The following is a 24,269-nucleotide window of genomic DNA, read 5'->3' on the forward strand; positions in this document are numbered from 1 at the left end:
TAATGTTTCATGTTATTTAACATGTTGTTATATACACTACATTTTGTAGTATTTTTTGTGTAATTTACATTGATTAAAAAATTTATTTTGAATTTGTAGTTTTTAATGGATCTTGATTTACCACCGTTCCACCAGCAAAAAAACGGACACTAACGGTGATATTTGAATTTCTTGTTTGTAAACAAAGAACTGTCAAACGAGCGAGTGAAGAAGAAATTTTTGGGAAGTGGAAATATTTTTCTATTCACCGAAAATCAGCAAAAATTTCTCACAGTATCACAAATTATTTAAATTTTACAATATGCGTTTTAAAACGAAGTTCAAATGACAAAATTTAATTATCAATGCACACAGTTCCGCTAATAGAAGCTGTCAGTAGGAGTGAACGAGACCGGTAACGGAAGCAGCACCTTGGATCTTTCGAGATGCTTCTAGAATGTTCTGGAACATTCTAGACCATTCCCTTTACAAATGCATAGGAACCACGAGCCATGAACAGGAACAAGCCGAAGCGATGAACTGATGATTTCTCCTCCACACGAAGCGTGTTCATTCATCTGGGGAAGAGATTACTCCTGCACTTCCCCTCATATACGAGCAAAGCGAGCTGCTCGACAAAACGCCGGCAAACGATTTTGGCGCCGGCAGCCCTAACCTAGCTTTTCTGTTGTACTGGAAATTTCTCCGGATAAAGAAATATTTATCTATTTTCCGCACTATTTTAATCAATAAACTAAATTTTAATTAAAGCAAATGGTGGGACAACAAGATGGATCCATGTAGCTCCATCAAGTGAAATTGTAAGACCTTTTACCAACAGTGAATTTATCGATTTTCGGTGTTGCTGAACTTTCCAGAAAAGTCTTATTTGTTCGTTCCATTTCTTGAATAAGCAGTTAATAGGATCTTTTAAATCGACTACAATGCTTGTACAGATAATTGATTTTAATTAAAAATTCTTCATATAATCGTACAACACTCCTTGCGATCAAAGAGCCAATCCGGAGGAAGGTAAAATTGCTGGGAATAAAATTTATTCCTCCTTTGAATTTATTCCTCCAAAGTAAGCACAATTACATAAATAATATTCCCCATGATCAATTTCCAGAACCTTCAGGTGTGAAAGTTTGTTTCAGCTCAATACAGAAATTGCTCGCGTTAAGCGGTGAATTCAAATTCCACCACCAAAGTGCGCGATACTGCTCGAGGTGTGCGGTCTAGCAGTGTGTGTTCATGCTATCCCCACTCCAATTCGGCCGAGCGCTCGGGACGGCACTTTGCCGAGCCGATGAACGTCGTCTCAGCAGTCTTGCGGTTGAAGTTTCCAGAAGCGGTTTGATACTGTATAAAATCTGGTGGCGCAAAGCACGTGTCGAAAAGAATAAAGAAAAAGGCAGTGCAGTGCATAACGCAGAATTGCTGAACGAGTCACATCCGTGTGAAAGTGAAATTGGTCTCAGTTCTACCGTAGGAAAAGCCACAAAACTCATCCAAGGTAAGTGTAGCGGGAGGCTTGCTGTGCGTGTCGCCAAGCGAAGGAAGAGAGCGAAAGATTTCCGCGAAGTGTCCGTTACCCATTCTTTTGATAATGAGCACACCATGATTGCACAATGATGGTTGAGAAGATCAATGGAAGAGGAAATGATTCTAGAATTATCTTGTGTCGCTGAAAAGTAGAATGCAATTGATAGAAAGAAAGCCGGGAAGCACCTGCAAACGGCATTAATCTGAGCGGAAATGCGGCTCCATGTGTTTCTTTGTTGCTGACTCATTCATGTCCAAAGAGGAATTGTCCTCGCCCTCCCCCCTCACCCCATATTCCTTCAACCTTATCTGATTCGTTCTTTTCGTTCGTTTCGTTCTTTTGCAGATGCCGGAACCACAAGAGGGCGAGACCTTCGCATTCCAGGCTGAGATTGCTCAGCTGATGTCCCTGATCATCAACACGTTCTACTCGAACAAGGAAATCTTCCTGCGTGAGTTGATCTCGAACTCGTCCGATGCGCTGGACAAGATCCGCTACGAGTCGCTGACGGATCCCTCGAAGCTGGAGTCGGGCAAGGAGCTGTTCATCAAGATCATCCCGAACAAGGAGGCCGGCACACTGACGCTGATCGATACCGGTATCGGCATGACGAAGGCCGACCTGGTGAACAACCTCGGTACGATTGCCAAGTCGGGCACGAAGGCGTTCATGGAGGCGCTGCAGGCCGGCGCAGACATCAGCATGATCGGCCAGTTCGGTGTCGGTTTCTACTCGGCGTACCTGGTCGCCGACAAGGTGGTGGTGACGTCGAAGAACAACGACGACGAGCAGTACGTGTGGGAGTCGTCGGCCGGCGGCTCGTTCACGGTGCGCCCGGACAGCGGGGAGCCGCTGGGCCGCGGTACCAAGATCGTGCTGCACATCAAGGAGGACCAGCTGGAGTACCTGGAGGAGAGCAAGATCAAGCAGATCGTGAACAAGCACTCGCAGTTCATCGGCTACCCGATCAAGCTGCTGGTGGAGAAGGAGCGCGAGAAGGAGGTGAGCGACGACGAGGCCGAGGAGGAGAAGAAGGAAGAGAAGGAGGAGAAGAAGGACGACGAGCCGAAGCTGGAGGACGCCGAAGACGATGAGGACAAGAAGGACAAGAAGAAGAAGACCGTGAAGGTGAAGTACACCGAGGACGAGGAGCTGAACAAGACGAAGCCGATCTGGACGCGCAACGCGGACGACATCTCGCAGGAGGAGTACGGCGAGTTCTACAAATCGCTCACCAACGACTGGGAGGACCATCTGGCGGTGAAGCACTTCTCGGTGGAGGGCCAGCTGGACTTCCGCGCGCTGCTGTTCGTGCCCCGCCGCATGCCGTTCGATCTGTTCGAGAACAAGAAGAAGAAGAACAACATCAAGCTGTACGTGCGCCGTGTGTTCATCATGGACAACTGCGAGGAGCTGATCCCGGACTACCTGAACTTCATCAAGGGCGTGGTCGACTCGGAGGACCTGCCGCTGAACATTTCCCGCGAGATGCTGCAGCAGAACAAGATCCTGAAGGTGATCCGCAAGAACCTGGTGAAGAAGTGTCTGGAGCTGTTCGAGGAGCTGGCCGAGGACAAGGAGACGTACAAGAAGTTCTACGACCAGTTCAGCAAGAACCTGAAGCTGGGCGTGCACGAGGACAGCCAGAACCGGCAGAAGCTGGCCGATCTGCTGCGCTTCAACACGTCCGCGTCCGGAGACGAGTACTGCTCGCTGAACGACTACGTGGGCCGCATGAAGGAGAACCAGACGCAGATCTACTTCATCACGGGCGAGAGCATCGACCAGGTGAAGAACTCGGCGTTCGTGGAGCGCGTGAAGAAGCGCGGCTTCGAGGTGATCTACATGACGGAACCGATCGACGAGTACGTGATCCAGCAGCTGAAGGAGTACAAGGGCAAGCAGCTGGTGTCGGTGACGAAGGAGGGTCTGGAGCTTCCGGAGGACGAGGCCGAGAAGAAGAAGCGCGAGGAGGACAAGGCCAAGTTCGAGAACCTGTGCAAGGTGATTAAGTCGGTGCTGGAGAGCAAGGTGGAGAAGGTGATGGTGTCGAACCGGCTGGTGGACTCGCCCTGCTGCATCGTGACGTCGCAGTACGGCTGGTCGGCCAACATGGAGCGCATCATGAAGGCGCAGGCGCTGCGTGACTCGTCGGCCATGGGCTACATGGCGGGCAAGAAGCATCTCGAGATCAACCCGGACCATGCCATCATCGAGACGCTGCGCCAGCGCGCCGAGGCGGACAAGAACGATAAGGCGGTGAAGGATCTGGTGATTCTGCTGTTCGAGACGGCGCTGCTGTCCTCCGGCTTCTCGCTGGACGAGCCCGGAACCCATGCGTCCCGCATCTACCGCATGATCAAGCTGGGTCTGGGCATCGACGAGGACGAGCCGATGACGACGGAGGACAGCAGCAGCGGTGCTGCGGCGGCGGCCCCAGCGTCGGGCGATGCTCCACCGCTGGTGGACGACTCGGAGGATCTGTCGCACATGGAGGAGGTCGATTAAATCGAATTGTGTACAAATTAAGCTTACGTACTTGTATTCCAGGAAGGAGTTATCATGACCCCCCCCCACACTAGGTTATCTTTTGTACGGTACAATTAATCCTCACGCACAACGCTCCAGCACTATTGCTTTTCTTTTTTGGGTATTTTGTGTTTGCATACTGCAGACAGATTAGCTTTTTAGAGAGAGAAGAAGTGAAAATCGGGTATAGCGCAGGAGTTGTGTGCATGTTTTAAGTTGTTACGTTACAAGATCTCGTTAGGTTGGATAAATGCGTTCCTCGAGTTTAGCCATAATCTCAACTATTGAAGTATGGAATGAACAAAGATTAACAAGGAAATAAAAAAAAAGGTTTCTAACAAATGTATATCTATTGTATTTTTCATGTTTTGATTGTATAAAATTATCCTTCGTATCTCTGTTATCTAGCAATTAACTTTCCAGGAATAGAGTGGACACTTGGGCCTTACCTGAATGTTTCTATGGTTGCTTGGATTAAAGTATTATTCTTAAAACGACACCGACTTGACTTGAGTGCCACACGTTCCGAGAGGGGAATAGATTAGGAAACGCTTACTAGGATTTAAATACTATGTGCTAATGAATGCGCGAAGAATGTCGTGCTCAAGCGGTTCTAGAACCTAGAAGAGCGTATGTTGTTATAATTAAAACAAATATTTAAAGGACATATTGTTACATTCTGGCAACCAATTTCAATCCTTTTTCTTTTTATTAATCAAAACTGAAACAAACACTTTTAAATTTTATTACAACCAAATGAACTCCCGCGTGGTTTAAACGGACTGAACGGTTCACTCGATCACCGGCGCAGCGAATGAATAAAACGCGCGGGAGCACAACCGCGGTCACGATCACGCACCAACAACCCGCGGGGCATATGCGTCAACCTATCATCATCATCATCGCCATCATCATCATCAGTCTGTGGGCGATGTTCATGGTGAGGTTTAGCGGGTCGGCGCAGTTATGTCTCAGTTCACGCCCGTCTGTTAAACCTGTCTGTTGTGCGCGTCCGGTCCTCGCTACTACGGCCTGCTGTGCTCATTGTGTCGGGAGAAAATCTTGCTGCGCACGGTGATGTGAACGGCCGTTGCCCGTGTACCCCATCAATCGATCTGGTAAGGGTGCAACTCATCTTCAGCGACACCACCGTTCGTTGTTCTAAGGCGTTTTGCTGCTACTTGTGAGACAATTACTGCATTATCAGCCCTTACCAACACAGTGATCTCAAGTGATGCGTTTTAGCAGCTAAGGAGCAATTAAACACGTTCAAAGAGTCAATCGCAATTTTTCGGTGTGTACGTGCACCTCCTGTGTGGTACTTTAAACGGTTTGGGTAGTGGCCCGTTTGTGTGCGCAGTATCCAAAGGTTACTAAAAAAGTGTTCGCAGGTGTGTCAAGCTGCTGTTGCTGGTTGTTAGGGATACAGGGTCTAATTATTACCCGTTTGATGGTTACAGACAGAGACAGAAAAAAGTGCTTTGTAAGTTCATACCGGTAACTAACGGGCGTATAGATAGAAGAAAAAAGCGACCGATTTAACTACACAGTTGGAAGAAATGCACCACCACCATTTAGACGCCGGGTCGAGTGCATTACAATAGAATTGAGCATAAGTGCAGAACAAGCATTAAAAAGAAATAAAAGCAGTCAAGGCGGATGGGGGAGGAAGGGAAGGGAAGGGAAAAGAAAAAAAAAGATGATTCTACCCTGGCCGACTATGCTGCTCGGCTAAGCTATGCGGGCAGGTAAAGCAGACGAACGACGAAATAGAATAAACCGGTTAAAAAAGGTGCCTGGAAAAGAAGTTCAAAAGGAATGCCAAAGAAGCGAGCGCGATGGAATGTATTTCGTTTGGTGTCGTCTGGTGCTTGTGCTGGGACTGTGGACTGTGAAAGAGGGGGTGCACTTTCTAGGAGAGCGCATATATTTTTTTCTCCATTATGCTGGAGCCACTCCCTAGGATGATGATTAGGCTAAACATCACCTGTCCCTGTTGGTGGGGTTGGGTTCGATCGGTTCACTGCGGTGGGAGCCACTTTTCCCACCCATGTGAGGTTGAGTGATCGTCATCGTCGTATGATGGCACACACATATGAAGCGCGTTTACACAAAAACCACCGGCATTATGTCATCGTGAACCATCTCGTTGCTGGCTGACCGGCATAGTAGGCTCTGGCCTAGCAGCAGCAGCAGCAGCAGCAGCAGCATCAGTTATCCAAGGTCGTGGATGATGATGATGATGATGATCGTAGCTCGAAAACAAATCGCGCGTTTTTTAACGTAAAAGGGCGATGGAATTTGGAGCGTTTCTGCATACAATTCGGTTGAAAACCGGTTTATGCTGCACGCTAATGCAATTCAAATATGATGTAATGCGTTGTGGTAAAGGCGCTAAGGTCTTCAATACACCGATAAAACCGCAAACAAACGCAACCAGTGGAACACAGGTGACTAACGTACAGACATACATGTTTAAAGCATTTAGTAAATGTTTGCCCCTTTTGCATGCGCTGTTCTACACGGGAGTGTTTGCGCTTTGCAACTAGAATAAGAAATAAATATTGATCTATAGTGATAACGGCCATGGCGGGCGCTCCCCGAAGGTCATGTTGGATCATATCGCTTAAACTGTTGCTGCCGCCCAGTAAGAAGTTACAATCGTTTGATCAAATTATGAACCCTGCCGGCATGTTTCCCATGGCCGTTCAATTAATGAGCTGTGTGTGTGTGTGTGTGTGGTTGCGGTTCAACAACTTCTGGCCGATAAAATGTGGTTCCGATTGAAAGAGCACCAGCAGAAAACAGGGGTGACAATTGTAGACGTCCCTATTAGAGAGGTCACTGAACGCCGAAAAGTGGTACCATAAATGGTATCGGAAATGGTTTGAGTTTTGGGGTAAAAAAAAACACCATAAATCTGCTTTTAGGGAATAGTTTGTTATAAATTATCTAAAATAAATTTCTTCTCTTCTAAATCATAGAAAGTTCGGAAGAATTATGTGTACAAACTAGTGATAGGAAAAATGAAGATTTCGTCGGAATCGATTCCGGCTAGCTCCGAAGTTTTCTGGAATCGATAGTAAGTCTGGAATCAGTTTCTGGAATTGGCTTTGAAATTGGTTCCATAATTGGCTTCGAAATAGGTTCCGGAATCGGAATCAGAATCAGCTCTGGAATCGGAATTGGCCCTGGCATCGGAATTGGATCCGAAATCAGAATTGGCTTCGGAATCGGAGTCGGTTTCGGCATTTCCATAAGAATAGGCATTGGGATGCACTGATGCTGTATTGATAGCCGCAAAGAATCAAAATTTACTTGTAAACGATCCATTCTCATGGAGATTTCCGGACGGATTTTGCATCTGGAACTTCTTATTTCAATTCAAGAACTCAAGAACAACGAGAATTCAGATTCTCGTTCCGGAGCTAATTGCATTTCTGGAGTCATTCCTGATTCCGTTACCGGTGCAAATTGCGATTCCTATGTCGATTCTGATTCCGGAATCGATTTCGAAGCCGACTCCGGAATCGGAATCGTCTCTGAAATAGATTTCGAACAGCTTCCACCACTGTTTAAAACCACTCAGCAATGCATCTAGATATCGTAATTGATCAAACAAAGATCATTTGCACCACTCGAGAGCAGACAAACAAATGTGATGTTGATATATGGCTTTCGTTTGCTTCTGGATGACGAAAGGTCCAACTGCTACTAAAATATGGGAGGGAGGTGGCTAATTGTTTTTAAACAGATTACGTATGGACACATTTGTGTATCAATCGATTCGGTTTTGCAATTAAGCGTGATGGGTTGGCTGCTGTGTGGCCAGGTGAGCGTGATCAACATGTGCAGTACACGTTCGATAAGCACGGCGACCATCCATGTTCGCGTATAACGATTGTCATTCATTGATAGCACAATGATAAGCCGCCCTTTAAATGTTTTCCCATTATCATTTCAATAAGTCTTTTTCCCATTTCATTGCAGAAGCTTTGAAAAAATGATACCACGAATCTGGCAGGTGATCCTGCTACTCCACTGCGCGGTGCAGTTGATCGCTGCGCAACGCAGCACGTGCTGCGAGTCGTACTGCTACAACGATGATCCCGAGCGCAAGCAGGTGAAGCATTTTGCGACCAAAACGATGTACGAGCTGGTACGCGCACCGGACACGGATCGGCAGCATATTGTGCCGAGTAAGTGCTGTTTTTAGTGTATTGTTTATAGTTTTGATTTATTAAGTTTTCCTCCTTTTTTGCAGACTGTGTACCGGTGAAATTTTGGCTGCTCAGTCGCCACGGCACGAGACTACCGGGAAAGAGTGAAATCAATGAGTTGCCGAAGCAGTTGAAATTGGTAAGTGGTCAGTGCTGCTGTCGCTCGGAGTTACGATTTGCCCTAAAATGGTTGCCTTTAATTAAAGCTACAAGACGCGATCATGGATAATTACTTTACGCGCCGCACACCGCCCGACAATGGCCGCATGTGTGAGGAGGACTTGGAGCTGCTGCGCCAGTGGCACTGGGATCCGAACATAACCGAGCAGTACGATTCGTTTCTCACCGACCAGGGCTGGGAGGATCTGAAGTACATTGCACTGCGGGCGAAGGAGAAGTATTGGCAGGTGTTTGGCAGCGGCTACCAGCCGGCCAAGTTTATGTTCCGCCACACGAAAACGCAGCGCACGGAGGCAAGCTTCAAAGCGTTCGCGGAGGGCCTGTTCGGTCGGGAGGAGGCGCAGCGCGTGAAACCAACGCCCGCGACGGAACCGGACCGCCTGCTCAAACCGTACGACGACTGTCCGGACTTTGACGCGAACAAGGATCGGAACAAGCGGGACGAAAACTCGGAGGTGAACAAATTCCTTCGCTCGGCCCTGTTTACCGGCACGGTGTGGGACATTTCGCAGCGGCTCGGCTTCCGGCACAATCTGAGCGTGGAGCAGGTCGAGACGCTGTGGGATGCGTGCCGGTATGAGCAGGCGTGGAAAATTTCCCGCCCCAGTCCGTTCTGTGCCGCCTTCACGGGGGATCAGGTGCGGGTGCTGGAGTACAAGGAAGATCTGGCGTACTACTACCGCCAGAGCTACGGGTACGGGCCGAGTACGGAGCTTGCCTGCCACGCTATGGCGGATATGCTGCGGCAACTGTCGTCCCGCGATGATCCATCGGTGGTGGCGTACTTTACGCACGATACGGAGATACAGCTCTTCCTGGCTGCGCTCGGGGCGAAGCGTGACGAGATGCCGCTGCGGGCGGACAATTTTCCGTTCATGCGCAACCGAAAGTACACGACGAGTGATATCCCGTTTGCGGCGAACGTTGCTGCGGTGAAGTATCAGTAAGTCGCCCGATAATTAGTCGTGATGTAAACTAGTTTGAATTAACGGTCTTTTTGGGGGATTTCCCCCCTTTTTGCAGGTGTGCCGAGCAGCGCGAACCTGAAAGGGTGATATTTTTCCTCAACGAAAAACCGCTCATGCTTGACTGGTGCAGCGTGGGACTGTGCAACTGGTCGGACGTTAAGCAGAAGTACCAAAGATTCACCGAGGGCAATTGCGATCGGACGTACTGCCAGAGCAGCGGGGCAGCTGGGATGCATTTAGCCGGCAGCATCGCTTTGGGCGTTGCTCCTCTACTACTGTTGGCCGTGCTGCGACGGTTGACCTCCCTGCACTAAAGTATTATCTTGTAACCCGTGGGGCAAAAGTGAAATCTAATGTTAAGCAGTTTATAAACGTTTGTCATCGGTTGGGCGTGTGGATTTACAGACATACATATGAGAGGAAATGTATGCTTTCTTTAACAACACACTATGGGGATTTGTTTTTCTGTGTTTAAATTTACTTATCACTTTACTGACTGACTACTGACTTGTTCGAAGAGGTATTCAACGTTTTAAACTGGTTTGTGTGTTTTGCACGATGTATTATTTAGTATAGAATTGCCTCTACGAAAATTAGCTCACTTCTATAATGTCTATTTGGTTGGTTATGAATGCAAACGGGTAGATTTTTTTTTGTTTATTTTATAGTTTACATAACTTTTTTGCTTCCGAGGCGATAAATGCTTCATCTTGCGCACGATTGTCGAAACCAATTGAAGAAACACAACAACTAAATGCAGATTTAAATTGAACAATATGGAAAATGCAAGCAACGGAACTACAATCTTTGAACCAGTGTCCATATAAACTGCATCCTTTAAACAGGGGAAATAGGGCAAATAGGGAAATAGGGTACGAAATCTACAATATCTAATGTGAAAGGAAAGTCGTGCATACCGTCCATGTGAAGCACAGCAAGCACAGCGTGTCTTGTTCCGTGCGTGTTTACTTCAATTCCGGGTACGGAGCGAATGAATCGCTATGCTTGCCAGTTACTCTGGCCACCGTTCTGTGGAGAAAAATGACAAGGATGCATTATTAACGTGCACATTAATAAGACATGTTGCGGTATGATTTTAAACAGCGTTCTTTGAATGACTAAGCAAACATACGGCACTTAGAGGCCACTTACCGGAAGAAGAACGACGATCCACGCTTGTGCTGTCTATCCAGCAGCAGCCGGGCGTAGCAATCGCGCCAGTTAATGTAATGATCCATCATGGGCGGGTTACCGGCCTTCAATCTGCATTAAAAAAAAGTTACAATTAACGGTTAACACATTATAACGATGGCATCCAGCAAGAGCGTCGATTGTTACCTGGAGCCCTGGACGGCCATGCAGGTCGACACGACATGGTACGGGTAGAAAACGCTTGTAACCGAAAAGTGAGCGATAGTGTTCACGTGGCCACAGGTTGTTTTGTTCGCCCCGGAATACTTGGCGAACAGGTAGGTGATCGAGCTGGTTAATGCCATGCACGACAATTCCATAACCATGCGGGGAATAAGCCCCGAAAAGAACCCGCCAATACCTTCGTGCGCCCAGATTTCCCTGATCGAACCGAACAACCCATCGTACATGTGCTCCCGGCCAATGAACTGGGCCATCATCCGGATGGACACCACGTGGAATGGATGGGAGATGAGTATGCCGCAAACGTGCGTTACCGCTTTGCGCACCAGGCCAGCCGGCCGGGTCTGGACTTTGCCGTCCTTCGTGACCATGTACTCATCGACGTCTTCGTACGTCGCCTCGAACCAATCGAAGTCATCGAAACGGTTCGGTGCCTTGCCAATCACCACCACGGCCATCCTTTCGCTGTAGTACGAGCTGAGCACATTGCCCAGCAGTCGGGCGCTTAGTCCCCGGAAGCATCCGAAAAATCCATCCACGCTCTTGATGTATGCAGCTGGCGAAGTTAAAGGAAAGTATACGTGAAAAAGCCTTCCCAGCTCAGGCGATCCCCGTGGACTAGGGACCGGTTGAACGAAACAAAACACGTACCGTATTGGAAAATGTTCGGCAGCATCAAACGCTTCGCACCAAAGAGCGTCCTACCGGGGCGTGGTGCGATCGGTTCGTAACCGAGCTGCGGGAAGGCGATAAGACATGCGGATTGCGATAAGGATTTAGCTGGTTAGCGGCGGAGGATTAGCCACGGTCCGGCGCGCACCACGTACCTGGATGAGCGTTTTGGCATACTCCAGCGGATACAGGGCCGTCGAGCAGACGAGCCGAAAGCCAAATCTTAGTGCCGGTTCGATTTCATCCTCCTTCCGGTCGTCGTTTCCTGTCGGTAAGCCAACAATTCTTGCCGTTTCGGGATCGAGAGCGTGCATGTTACTCTACAACTTATCGTACTTTCCTGGGCGATATTTATTTGACTAAACTCCTGCACGGCACAGAGAACAACAATGTTACGATGATGTGTCGGTGTTTTTTTTTGTTCCTCGAAGTGAACACACACGACATTTAGCAGCCGGCGGTCATCGAGCAAGACAGCAAGGTGGCATATTGTGCTTTGAATATTATTATTTCACTATTTCCAAAGAGAGAAACGAGCTTAAATTGGTTTAAAACGTATTTGATAAATTTCTTCATAGAAATAACATCGAATCATTGATTAAATTTGTCTTTTTTTTACGATAAAACACAGATATGAAACTCCCAGTGTGCAGCAAATGTGTTGACAGGATAATTCAAGGCAGTGATTTGAACGGACCGTTACTGACTTTTTAAATGCACAAAATGTTTCCTCAGTATGTTGCTTAAAATAATTAGGAAATACTAAATATTGGCCGGATATAGGAAGACACATAACAATGTGTACTGTACCCTTTAAATGGTTAAAATACACATCAGATTATAACGTTAATATCGCACACGTTGAATTTTAATAGATTTTCAACTTCACGCACTTTTCTACAAATTGCCAGACCATACATCGTCATAAAACCTTATCGGTATTTTATCTTACCTATCTTACCTTTTCTCTATGGCTGTATGCAAACACAAAGATAAGAATTCCAAAAAACTGTTTGAGTTATGCAAGATATATATTAATTCCCGTTGGTATATAATATAATTGTTAGTCAATACTGTACGATTCGCTTGCGTTACACAGTATAATGTAGTGTAAATATGGCCTTTTGATTTTATAGATACAGAAACCGATGATAATTATCATTGAGGTGAAGCTCTACCGAGTTAATCCGCATTAGAGGTAGTTAGGGGGTGAGCAGCATCCTAGGACAGCTTATGTTCAGCGGCAAGTTGCTCCAAGCATTTGCCTATCACATTATAGATTGTCGTCATCGTCTGCTCCGAGGTGTACGGTTCGTTCACTTCAGGCACATGCACAAACAGCGTCCTGTCCTGGTTCACATCGAGCGATTTCACATATATGTAGCCGCAAAGGTAGCTGCAACAGAAGCGAGTATTTACATTCCGTTATTGAAACGACCACAGTAAACAAAAAAACATCTGCTTTGCTATTACTTTCCCACATTCGTCGAGCAACAGCATGCTACATTCGTTTCGAGGTTCAGCTCCTTGACCAAGCGTTCGACATTAAGATTCGTTTTAAGCATCGCGCACTCTTTGTCGTTTGCATGCTTTCCGTTGAGTGTTATCTTATCGCTGGGCAAATAATGCTGCGCGAAATCGGGCTTACTGTAGCCGAACGTGTAGGAGAAATGCTCCAGGTTGATTGTGTTGATCGTACCATTGACGCCCACGTGCACTACCAGCTGGAATGGATCAACAGGTAACCATCGACACACATTTTCGGTTTAATGGGTACAATTATCGATCATTTCAAACGAACAACAAGGCCAAGAAGGTTAAACTTACGTCCGGTTTTTGGTTCCAAATATGTGGCAAGATACGATTCACCTCTTCGTATATAACGGGTACTTGATACTTTCGCAGCTGGTACGCATCCTTCCGGAAGTGGAACACATCGGGCAGCAGCGTTACCGCTTCCCAGCTCGCATTACGCTCCTCGTGCCCTGCGAACGGGCCGAATCCGGTAACGATGATAATTTTCTCTGGCATGTTCGCGCAAGCTGCACTGAGCCGACTAGATTGGGAGCTGGACGAAACACCTCCTTTTTGTTGTTGCGAGTGAGATAATGCAGAGGGTAAATATTTACGTTTGCATCTGTCACGGAATCTGTCACGCACAGATGATTGCGCGTGAGACTGTGCGTATCGAATTTGCGCGAAGATAAATTGGGCACAAATCACAGGCCGCTTTTTTAGTGGATGTGTAGATAAGAAAACATTTGTGATAAGAAACCGTCAACGATAAAATTTTAAATTGTGCTACAATGTTGCAAATGTTGCGTGATGGAGAAATGCTTCCCGAAACAAATCTAAAAAAGTATAAAATAATTTAATGATGCACTGAAGTGAAAAAAAAGAAAAAAGAAGCGGATCGGTTTAGATGAAAGCTTAATAACGTGAAAATATCAATATTTTTTTTAACGCAAATTATCGAATATTTTTTATCGTTCGCCAACTCCTTTGATGGTCGTACGAGATCGTGCGAAAACCACTGTACGGGATCAGCTGCTGGTTGCTGTCACACATCTGTCAAAGTGTGGTAGTGTTTGTTTACGTAGGAAAAGGGAAATCGATAAACGTTTCAGCTCGGAGGACGAATTATTTCCTGTTATCAGTTCATTAGTTAAATGTAATTTTGCGCACGGGATTGCAAGTACCCGTCACAACCATGATTCACCTCACCGGACAGAACTACTCCACCAAGGAGATCATACAGAACATATTTTCGCCCATGGTGGGAGCCATCGTGTCCCAGCAGGCCGAGGAGCTGTGCCAGAAAAACAATCTTTCGTTTGTGGAAATGTTACAGCCCTTCCTGAAGCTTTCCTCCGATGGTACGTATTAACGCTCCAACGGTGATTGTATCCGCGTTGACCGGTACTGTTTGCTTCCTTATTTTCGTAGCACACTTTCGCGACATTGCCGGCACGAGCGTTTCGATCAAGGGGCTGCGGATCAATGTGGTGGACGTGAACTGGCGCCCACCGCAGACGATACTGGCGAAAAAGATGCTAAACGAGGCGGTCACCACCGCACCGGGCGGCGATAAGATGCGGGCGATCAAGCTGGACGATGGTAGCTTCGTGGACATCCCCGTCTCCGAGCCGTGGTTCGAGCAGTGGCGTGAAACATTTCTCACCGTGCAGTTCCCGGCGGACCACGAGTTTACCCGGCATCTGCTGTGCTCGTTGATCGTCGTCTCGAGCATCGATCCGAACCCGATCGAGACCGCCAGCCAGCTGACGAAAAAGATACAGATGATGCAGAACATTACGCCGCCCCGGCTGCCGAAGTGGTTCGCTTCCGATGCGCTCAACTGCTACGTTATGCTGCACGACGGATGCTCTGGGGATATTGGAAAGTGTGTTGACGACAGACGCAGAGTGCTTTGGCAGCTGTATTTAATCCTATTTTGAAACTCCTTTCAGGGCTCAGCAAGCGTTCGAAGGGCTGAAATCGACCTACGGCGAGCACAAGTGCTTCCTGCTGCAGATTAATTCGCACGGTGGCCCACCGACCGACTGTCCCGACCCGTGGGTAAGGTATCTGAAGAAACACCAACGGTCGGAACCGAGCACGGCAAGCGATGTGGACAGTGCGCCGAAGACACCGCAGGATATGGGCTCGGTAACGGGCATGCCCACGACGGTGGTACAATCGTCCAATCTGCTAGTGCACGGTGGCGGTATAAGCAGCAGCGGCAGTAGCCTCTCGTCCGAAACACCGCCTTCCGGCATTGTGGTGGGTGAGGTGATTGCGCATCCGCTGAGTCCGGTGCAGGAGACGGGCATCGAGCTACAGGAAACGTCGAGCTTGACGTCGAGCATCGACAGCCTGTCGCTGCAAACGATCAATCCGAACGTGTGGCCGATCGAGAGCGACATCGAGGTGGCTCACGGGTCGTTTCTGACGGCGGGCGATTTGGACAACCTGAAACACTTTGTGCAGGATTTCGCCGTGCGGGCGTTGATTCCTTACGTGGAACGGTTGGTGGGCGTGTTGAACGATTCGGTAAGAGTTGGCATGAAATGATAGGGAACTATTTCATGACATAGAGATTATTCTCTTTAATTGTAGATATCGAACAAGAAGGGTGTCAGCCGATCGCTGCTAAGCGCGACCAAGCGATGGTTCGTTACGAACAAGCCGGGAGTTAACACGAACCAGAATGCGGTCGTCTACACGAACGAATCCACAGAGCTGCAGACGCGAAAGCTGGGCGATCTGTACTTCATGTTCAGCCACTATTCGCTCGCCTTCCAAGCCTACCATCAGGCCAAGCGTGACTTCAACGCTGACTCGGCGTGGCAGTACTATGCCGGTGCGCTCGAGATGGCAGCACTGGCCGCGCACATGCAGGGCACGGCGAGTCGCAAAACGTACGACTACATGGAGGAAGCAATACTGACCTACCTGAACAGCTGCAAGCTGCCCCAGTTCGCTACCCGTGCCACGCTGCTGTCCATGGAGTGCTTGCGAGCGGCCAAACAGTACAACGAAGCGGCCAAGCAGTTGATCCGGATGACGAGCGAAGATTCGGACCTGCGGTCGGCACTATTGCTCGAGCAGGCCTCGTACTGCTTCCTGCTAGCGAATCCGCCCCAGTATCGTAAGTACGCGCTGCATTGCGTGCTGGCGGGCCATAGATTTTCCAAGGTGGGCCAGCGGAAGCATTCGTTCCGCACGTACAAGCAGGCGTACCAGGTGTTTGAGAACCGTGGCTGGAGTTTGGCGGAGGATCACATCCAGTACACGATCGGCCGGCAGGCTTCGAACCTGAAGAAGCTGGACGAAGCGAGCCTCTGTCTGGAGCATCTGTTGCGCCCGTCGAGCATGCAAACGGCCACCCAGCAGACGTTGTTTTTGCGCGAGTATCTCAGCACGAAAAAAGCACTGCAGGCGAAGGGTGGCGAGGGAGCGAACGATATTCCATCGATTGCGCTGCCGAAGATTGTGCAGACGATGACGAAGGTGCTGGTAACGTCACCGCCGCCGGTTTCGAATCCGCTGCACGTGGCGGCAACGAATATTAACATTACGGTAAGTCTGTGGCTTGGGTCGGTCTGATGGTACAGTCATCACGTCACCTCGTACGACTTAACTACATGTCCATCATGAGTTGAAGCCCCGCATGGAACGCGCACTGACCATACACACGTAGGACTGACTATTAGCTGTATCTTTACAACATGCTCCTCTGTTTTTTAGGCTACCCCAACGGACGAAAACGTGTGGAACAAGATGGAGGAAATGTTGGTGCAGAGCGCTGCCGAGCGTCCGGTGATGGTGTTCCGTCCCTCGAAGTCGCTCTTCTCCACCGAGGCGCCGGCGACGGAAAACCCCCGCTCCGTGCACGGGGAACCGATCGAGGTGGCGTTCAATCTGGAAAACACCATCAAACCGGCGGTGCTGTTCGAGAACATCAACCTGCTGTGGGAGTTCCGCCGGGAGACGGGTGAGATTTTCTCCAACCGGCCGCTCTTTCTCGGCGACGTTAGCTTGGAGGAGCGGTCGGAAATTGAGAACGTGGTCGCGTCCAGCTTTGTGGCGCTCGTCACGTTCGGCGAGCATGAGACGAAAACGCTTGTCCTGAAGCTCACGCCGCGTAGTACCGGCCAGCTGCGTATACTGGGCATCGTCGGTAAGATATCGGCGGCCCAGCCAGCCGGTTCGGGCGAAGCGCCGTCCCTGTGGGGCAAACAGCTGTTCGAAGCGCAACCGATACGGGTCGGCAGTGCCGGTGGCAAGGACGGGAACAAACCGGTAGCTGCAGCTGCTGCGTCCGCCGTGGCGGCCTTTGATCGCAAACTGGAGATTGAAATTCTTCCACCGGCGCCGGCCCTGCACGTCAGCTTCAGTCGCGCACCGTCGGAGGTGCTGGCGGGAGAGGTTATTCCGCTGAAAATGAACATGACAAATGCTGGCGTGAGTGTGCTGAACGATATTTACGTGTGCATCGACAATCCACGGTATGTGTTGCTGAATCCGAGCGAAGCGGACATACCGCTGTCGATACGGCGCGATTTACAAAACCTGGCCAACGAAAACGTGGGCCGAGATCGTGAGGCTCGCAAGCAGTACGTGTGTAGAGCGTTCCGCGAGGCGGATGGCAACTTTATCGCTCCGAACGAGACGAAGACGGCCACGCTGTGGCTGCAGGCCCCATACTCGAAGGGCCAGAAAGACATCAAGCTGATGATTTACTATGCAATGCCACAGGACTATCCGAAGTTGAAGTAAGCAATGGAAATAATCGATGGTTTTAGGAATGGTTGCTAATTTTGGTTGCTTTCAGGCATCGTCTCGTGCGTCATACGTGGAACTTTAACGTGAACGATTCGTTGCTCGTCGATGCGAACTGCAACCTGAGCAATCCGACCAAACGTGAGCTGGGCGTTGATGTGAATGTGAAGAATCTAAATCAAGTCCACCATCCGCTAATGACGGAAATTGTTATCAACGAACTGTATCTTTACTGTTCTGCGTACGAGCTGCAGCAAAATAGAGTGGTTTGTATGTATCAAGGAGCTCCTTTGCCTTTAAAAACACACAATGACAATGTAATTGATATTGTATGCCTTTTTTTAGATATTAAAACACCCGGCCACACCAAACTGCAGTCGGGTGGGGGGCTGAAAACGAATGAAACCGTCAGCCTGCGCTGTAACCTGCAGCGTCGTACGGCCGACGTCGCGTATGATGGCAACTTCCAAGGTTACGTTTCGCAGAAGCTGTCCACCGTGACGGTGCGCGCATCGGAGCCGGCCGCAAAGGCAACACTTCCCGCGCTGGAAGCGGCGGGCAGTTTTCTGCTCAAGAACGAAACCAAATTCATACGCGTGTACGAACCGGGCAGCAATGAAGAGTTCAATCAAATAGTCAACCAACGGGACAGCCACATGACGCTCTGTGTGAACTGGTCCGCCACGATTAACGACAACGGTGCGTCCCGAAAGGCGTACGGGCAGCACTTTGTGCAGCTGAGAAATCTCTACGACACGTAAGTGGAATTGACGGGGTTTTTATTCGGTTTTTTTCTTTAATCAATAGCTTCTGTTCGTTTTTTTTCGTTGCAGTGTGTACTGTCCACCGTCCGAGCGGCTGCAGCAAATCACTTTCACGGGCCAGTCGAACGTTTATGGTATTTTTGATGATTTAGATAAAGTGATGCCGGTCGAGAACGATGATATTGATAGCGGCTGGGGCGTTAATCAAAGGTATGCTCGGTTTTTTTGAATTTTCGTACGAAATAATAACATAATTTTGTTTCGTTTCATTTCTTAGCTATGTGGCGCAAAGATGTTTCCTGGAGGAAAACTTCCAATCAGTTGAACTGAGAGCGTAGGATGTAAGGTTTTGAAAGTATCTTATTATTGCATATTATCGCATCAAATAAAGTATTTTTAAACTTATTTCTATTACTGCACATCCGTAATCCTAAAAATGTAAATTTGAAGGATATGATTTGATTTTCCTTTGACAATTGCTTTACCTACATCTCGTCCTCTTGTTCTGTGGTGAACTTTTGGATAAAAAAGCTGCAAATTTATTGAAATTTAAAGTTTTATATTTAATTTAATTGAAAAAGCGAATTTGGATCCTTTTGTTCGTGAATAACTGTATCCTTTCCACAACACGAAAGAACTTTGAAAGCAAACGGTCTACGGACCTTCTGTTCAGCGACAAAAGTATTCAACTGCACCCTCTAAACGATGTAATCCCGGCCGGCTGTGCTGTCATTGCCGCAGGTACCCGTTTTCAGGGGAATTAAATTTAAATAACAAGGATACATTCAGTCAGGTATGAAAAGGATTTAGGCATCCTGTTTCATTGTGGACGAATTGCTGAAAAATACGTGAAAAACTGCTGCTTTTTTTAGTTTTAAATTGACAGAGCACATGACAATTCCGTGCAAGCGATTGTACTGCTTGAAAAACACTGCTTCTGTGTGGTTTAAAAAAGCGTTGACTCCACCACACCAGCATCGTGTGTGCGGCAGGAGGATAAATTGAACATTTCCCACGAGATCGGGGTACAAACCGCATCTGTCCGTTGCAGAGAGCGAAACGTTTGACCGTATACACGCGTACGGTCTCTGTGTGTCGTGCAGTAGTGAGTTTCACGTACGTAAAAACCCAGTGCGGCGTGTGTGTTTCGGGGTCGCCGATTCGCGCATGGTCGATGGTGACTTGCTCGGTCTGTCGGCTGCTGAAGAAGCTACAAAAAACTGCTGCACTGAGATAGACATCATTCTAGCGCACCGCTGGAAAGCCGTGCAGTGTATCGCTGTGAGCTGTTATTTAAAGTGTTTTTAGTTTGCAAGTGTTTTTAGGGAGTGCAAAAAGTACGTGCCGGTGAATAAAAAATGCTGCTCAAACAAATCGGTACCGTTCTGGCGCGTGCCGAATGCCAGCGTCGTCATCGTGCTTTGCTCCAGTGTGAGTTTTTATGTTGTAGAATGCAAAAAAAGCATTGCTTAGTATTGAGTAATAATAATTTGTTCTTCTTTTTTTACCCCTTTTGCCAGTGAGTCGCCACTTTGCCGCCGTTCCGTTGGCCGAACCGGCCGCACCGTCGCTGAAAACCGAAGTACCTGGACCCAAGTCAAGGGCACTGCTGCAGCAGCTAAATCAACTGCAGGTATGCTGCTCACATCCAAGTAGTCGCGGAACATGAAGAAAAGCACTTCCGAGAGAATGTCCCAGAACCGTGCGGAAGGGCGTTGATTGTGCATCCCGGATCGGTTTCCTTCGCGTTGATTGCGTGCATGAGACGCGTGTTGATGGGGCGCGCCCTATGCCGCGAACACACACAATTGGTATCAATTGAAGGGAATTGCTTTCAATCAGTTGTTTGCGTTGTTCCAAAACAACGCGCCCACCAGCGTAGGGCGGCGTTCGTTCGCCTTTTCCTCGCTTTTGCAAGTTCATTTTTCTTCCGATGTACACCGTCGATGGGGGTTCGTTCGTTCCTTGGGACAGTCCAATCCGCGCCGTAGTGGCTCAGTCCGTCAATGAACTGTCCCTGAAATTAAACGCGTATGATTTTTTGGGAGGATTGCGGTGATTTATGTAGAACGCAAACAAAAAGAAAGGGTGTGTTGCCGGTCACACTTGGAGACGATTAAAGTTATATAAATAACCATCACGCCACTTTGTAGTAGGAGGTGTGTGTGTGTGTGTGTGTGTGGATGGGACACTTTTCGTACGGTTCCCTGACCTCTATAATGTTGAGGTGAATTTATTGCGGTGCCGGCGTACGGTACCGATGTTCCCTCGCCGCCAGACATTCCTTCACCATTATTCGCATTCTCCCCCTGCGCGAGTGTACGACGATTGATCATGAACTTGATCTCTGTTCTTCTGCTGTCCTACGCATTATTGTGGCGCTGTTTGAACCACGCGTTTCGCTATTTTTGGACGTTCCTGTCCATTTGCTACCTTGCGTTTCCCAGTGGCCCTACAACTGGCGCTCCATTGACGGTATTTTCTTACGTTTTTCCCTTCCCTTTTCTTCTTCCCGCACACACAGAATGCTAACTCGGTGCAAATGTTTGTCGACTATGACAACTCGTACGGAAACTATCTGCAGGACGTGGACGGCAACGTGCTGCTCGACATTTACACGCAAATTTCATCCGTCCCGCTCGGTTACAATCACAAGGAGCTGCTGAACGTGTTCCGGGATGAGCACAACCTGTCGAGTAAGTGTGTTTGGGGTGAAAAGTTTTAAGACTGTTTATTAAATTAATAAGAATTTAGGTAATTTTCAAGCAGTTCAAAAAGTTCGCTACAATTGGCTCTACATTTCTTATTGGAAATCTAATCTGTTTGCTATTTTTAACATTATTTTAAACATTATTTCGATAAGCTATTTCGGTACGATAGCAATTGTTGACCGTTAAATGCATGCGAGATAATAAAGTAGATGGCGTGTGCCGTCTGGTCAACTGCAAGATAAGAGATTCGTTGCTTATGCAGTGTCGGCAGGGGAGTGTACATAAAACAATGGTACACGTTGGTTGCTGCACCTGCGTGGTTCGTTTTTTGTTATGCATTTTTGGATGCAAAACGCAGCATTATCTGTCGTTACAGCTATGTCCCTCTTATCAGATCCCCTGACCGTGTCGCGTGGCAAATGGGTAGAGTAGAATTTAGTAGGTGGGGGGAGGGAGAGTCCAACCGTTATCATACCGGTTCGTAAAAGCGCGCGTTAGAGACAACCTGGAAATTGTTTGTCAAGGTTAGGCAGTTAGCGGTGCACTCAATGTGCAACAGATTGAAGGGTGAAGGGTGCATTTTGATGCATGTCAAAGAGGAAATGCAACTATGCGGGAATGTGTAATACAGCTTGGTTACTTTCACATCGAGGGGATTTAATTAAGGGATACAATTTGCTTTGATTACTTAATTAAACTGTTATTTTCCATGTGGTTATGTTGAGTTTAGGGAATATGAAATGATTAGTAGAGTTAAATTATTTTGAATTATTAGATTATTACAATTTGTAGTGTAGGCCGCAAGGAATCTATTAAGATATTTATTTGTTGTTTTTATGTAATTCTAACATGTTTTGTTACTTGAAGTGCAAACAAAATTACTCTTTGCCGTTTAATTCCTTTATTCTATCGGTCAAAATAGCTGTAACAAATTCCCTTTTAGCCAAGACACACACCCCGGCCAAATTATAGCAAACATTATAGCAAACTGTCCCAGCCACACACGCGCCCTAACGGTTACTTTCCAAACGTTTTCCAGCACTCATCAATCGCCCAGCGCTCGGCGTGTTCCCGGGCGAAGATTGGCCGAACCGGCTCCAGAACGTGCTGATGTCGGTCGCTCCGGTTGGGCTCGATCACGTCACGACCATGATGTGCGGTTCCTGCTCGAACGAGAACGCGTTCAAAAACATCTTCATCTGGTACCAGAAGAGGCAGCGAGGCGAAGCCACCCCGTTCACCGAGTCGGAGATCCAGTCGTGCATGATCAACCAGGCCCCGGGCGCGCCGAAGCTGAGCATCCTGAGCTTCCACGGTGCGTTCCACGGCCGGACGCTCGGCTGCCTGTCGACGACGCACTCGAAGTACATCCACAAGATCGATGTGCCGTCGTTCGATTGGCCGATCGCACCGTTCCCGCAGTATCGCTATCCGCTGGAGGAGAACGTGCGCGAAAACGCGCAGGAAGATGCGCGCTGTTTGGCGGAGGTGGAGCGCTTGATTGAGCAGTACGGCAAGCGGGGCATCCCGGTGGCGGGCATCATTGTGGAACCGATTCAGAGCGAGGGCGGGGACAATGAGGCGTCGCCCGAGTTCTTCCAGCAGCTGCAGAAGATTGCGAAGGCACGGGGCAGTGCGCTGCTGATCGACGAGGTGCAGACGGGCGGTGGACCGACCGGTAAGATTTGGTGCCACGAGCACTTCAATCTGCCCAGCCCGCCCGACGTGGTGACGTTCAGCAAGAAGATGCAGCTGGGTGGATACTATCACGGGGCGCACATGAAACCGTCGCAGCCGTACCGCGTGTTCAACACGTGGATGGGCGATCCGGGCAAGCTGCTGCTGCTGGAATCGATTCTGCGCGTGATCAAGCAGGAATCGTTGTTGGAGAATGTGCGCCGTACGGGTGATAAGCTGAAGCAGGGTCTGATGGAGGCCCAGAAAGACTTCCCTCATCTGCTGAGTGCTGCGCGCGGCCGGGGAACCTTCCTGGCGATCAACTGTGCCACGCCCAAGCTGCGCGATGACATTGTGGGAGCACTGAAACAGAAAGGTAAGGATTTGGGGGGTGGTGGGGAATGGATTCTGTCGTTCCGATTCCGGGGTTTTTTTTATCGTTTCCGTGGTCTCTTGTGCTCCAGGTGTCCTGTCCGGTGGTTGCGGTGAGCAGAGCATTCGCTTCCGCCCGGCACTGATCTTCGGCGAGAAGCACGTGGACATCTTTATGGACAAATTCCGGCAGGTGCTGAAGGAGGTGAAGTAAACGCACGCCAAACGCCCAGCACCTGTGCCAGCTAACTTACTGCACAGAAGCGGATGAGAATGAGCGGACAGCTGCTACATGAATGGATTGGAATTGAGGATGTTTGCTATTTAGCAACCACGCTACATTGCGGACAAAATGGGAAATGGATTTGCTCCGATTAGTTTAATAATCTTCCACGCACAGCACAGCGACTTGCGCACAAAATGAAGCAGACATTAGTAGATTGATTCGTTACGGTATGGTATGATCCCGGTTAGGTGGTCGCGCGGTTTCCATAGCGGGGACAATAAGATGGACCAGAGAGTTCTTCCCTGTCTGCGTACCGCACAGCCGTGGATTTGTTTTAGTAATGCTTGTAGCTGCCATGTTGAGAAATCGTCTAAGCTATATATAATAGAAACTCTGCCAGTACGACAGAGAGGGAAATGAAATAATATATAACAAAAGTATAAAACACACACACCAACACGCTACATAAAGCGTGAATGAGAGAACATTTGTCTTCCAATGAGCGATCAAAGTGATTCCAAATTAATCGGTGTCCAAACGGCGACAGGCCCAAACTGTCTTCTAGGCAGGGCGTGCTAAACCGTTACAAAATAAAATAGATAAATGTTGTCGCATACAGTAAGCACATTTGTGTGGCGTTTTTTTTCAAAATTCATGAACAAAGAAACCTACATGAAGGGGTTTATCTCTATTTCCTCGATTCATTTAGTTTTGTAAAACATGTTTTTTTTCCATCGCTTTTGTTGACTCGCCTTTTAGAAGAAAT

At 48.3% G+C, this 24,269-nt stretch overlaps 6 protein-coding genes across 8 annotated transcripts; 4 read left to right on the forward strand and 2 right to left on the reverse strand.

The window, feature by feature from the left end:
• Window positions 1-1,254: 1,254 nt before the first annotated feature.
• On the forward strand, window positions 1,255-4,400 carry LOC1270125 (heat shock protein 83-like). The gene is made up of 2 exons (XM_061650635.1): window positions 1,255-1,495; window positions 1,871-4,400. Exon 2 carries the CDS (start codon window positions 1,871-1,873, stop codon window positions 4,031-4,033), a length of 2,163 nt encoding a protein of 720 aa, XP_061506619.1. The 5' UTR covers window positions 1,255-1,495; the 3' UTR covers window positions 4,034-4,400.
• Window positions 4,401-4,973: 573 nt separating this feature from the next.
• Window positions 4,974-9,872, forward strand: LOC1270123 (multiple inositol polyphosphate phosphatase 1). Of its 3 annotated transcripts, none has more exons than XM_061650639.1 (5): window positions 4,974-5,537; window positions 8,045-8,253; window positions 8,319-8,413; window positions 8,481-9,397; window positions 9,478-9,872. In XM_061650639.1, the coding sequence occupies exons 2-5, from the start codon at window positions 8,058-8,060 to the stop codon at window positions 9,734-9,736; spliced, it is 1,467 nt and encodes a 488-aa protein (XP_061506623.1). In that variant the 5' UTR covers window positions 4,974-5,537; window positions 8,045-8,057; the 3' UTR covers window positions 9,737-9,872. The 3 variants fall into 3 exon arrangements, with proteins under 3 accessions (XP_061506623.1, XP_061506622.1, XP_061506621.1); XM_061650638.1 differs by having other exon boundaries at window positions 4,993-5,172; XM_061650637.1 differs by having other exon boundaries at window positions 5,020-5,445.
• A 6-nt stretch (window positions 9,873-9,878) lies between these two features.
• Window positions 9,879-12,129, reverse strand: LOC1270122 (mitochondrial carrier homolog 2). The gene is made up of 5 exons (XM_308794.5): window positions 11,624-12,129; window positions 11,448-11,532; window positions 10,761-11,352; window positions 10,575-10,685; window positions 9,879-10,451 (listed from the first exon to the last, which is right to left on the reverse strand). The coding sequence occupies exons 1-5, from the start codon at window positions 11,780-11,782 to the stop codon at window positions 10,388-10,390; spliced, it is 1,011 nt and encodes a 336-aa protein (XP_308794.5). The 5' UTR covers window positions 11,783-12,129; the 3' UTR covers window positions 9,879-10,387.
• Window positions 12,130-12,480: 351 nt separating this feature from the next.
• Window positions 12,481-13,645, reverse strand: LOC1270121 (pyroglutamyl-peptidase 1). Its single transcript, XM_308793.5, has 3 exons — window positions 13,296-13,645; window positions 12,942-13,192; window positions 12,481-12,864 (listed from the first exon to the last, which is right to left on the reverse strand). Exons 1-3 carry the CDS (start codon window positions 13,497-13,499, stop codon window positions 12,690-12,692), a joined length of 630 nt encoding a protein of 209 aa, XP_308793.5. The 5' UTR covers window positions 13,500-13,645; the 3' UTR covers window positions 12,481-12,689.
• An 87-nt stretch (window positions 13,646-13,732) lies between these two features.
• On the forward strand, window positions 13,733-18,922 carry LOC1270120 (trafficking protein particle complex subunit 8). The gene is made up of 9 exons (XM_308792.5): window positions 13,733-14,344; window positions 14,415-14,871; window positions 14,939-15,521; window positions 15,588-16,550; window positions 16,719-17,746; window positions 17,806-18,023; window positions 18,099-18,510; window positions 18,587-18,727; window positions 18,795-18,922. The coding sequence occupies exons 1-9, from the start codon at window positions 14,179-14,181 to the stop codon at window positions 18,853-18,855; spliced, it is 4,029 nt and encodes a 1,342-aa protein (XP_308792.5). The 5' UTR covers window positions 13,733-14,178; the 3' UTR covers window positions 18,856-18,922.
• Window positions 18,923-19,173: 251 nt separating this feature from the next.
• LOC1270119 (4-aminobutyrate aminotransferase, mitochondrial) lies at window positions 19,174-24,125 on the forward strand. Its single transcript, XM_308791.5, has 5 exons — window positions 19,174-19,948; window positions 20,038-20,150; window positions 21,042-21,213; window positions 22,268-23,281; window positions 23,370-24,125. Exons 1-5 carry the CDS (start codon window positions 19,876-19,878, stop codon window positions 23,489-23,491), a joined length of 1,494 nt encoding a protein of 497 aa, XP_308791.5. The 5' UTR covers window positions 19,174-19,875; the 3' UTR covers window positions 23,492-24,125.
• The last annotated feature ends 144 nt before the right edge of the window (window positions 24,126-24,269 follow it).

The sequence above is a fragment of the Anopheles gambiae genome, chromosome 2 (assembly GCF_943734735.2).
Source record: "Anopheles gambiae chromosome 2, idAnoGambNW_F1_1, whole genome shotgun sequence".
NCBI lineage: Eukaryota > Metazoa > Arthropoda > Insecta > Diptera > Culicidae > Anopheles > Anopheles gambiae.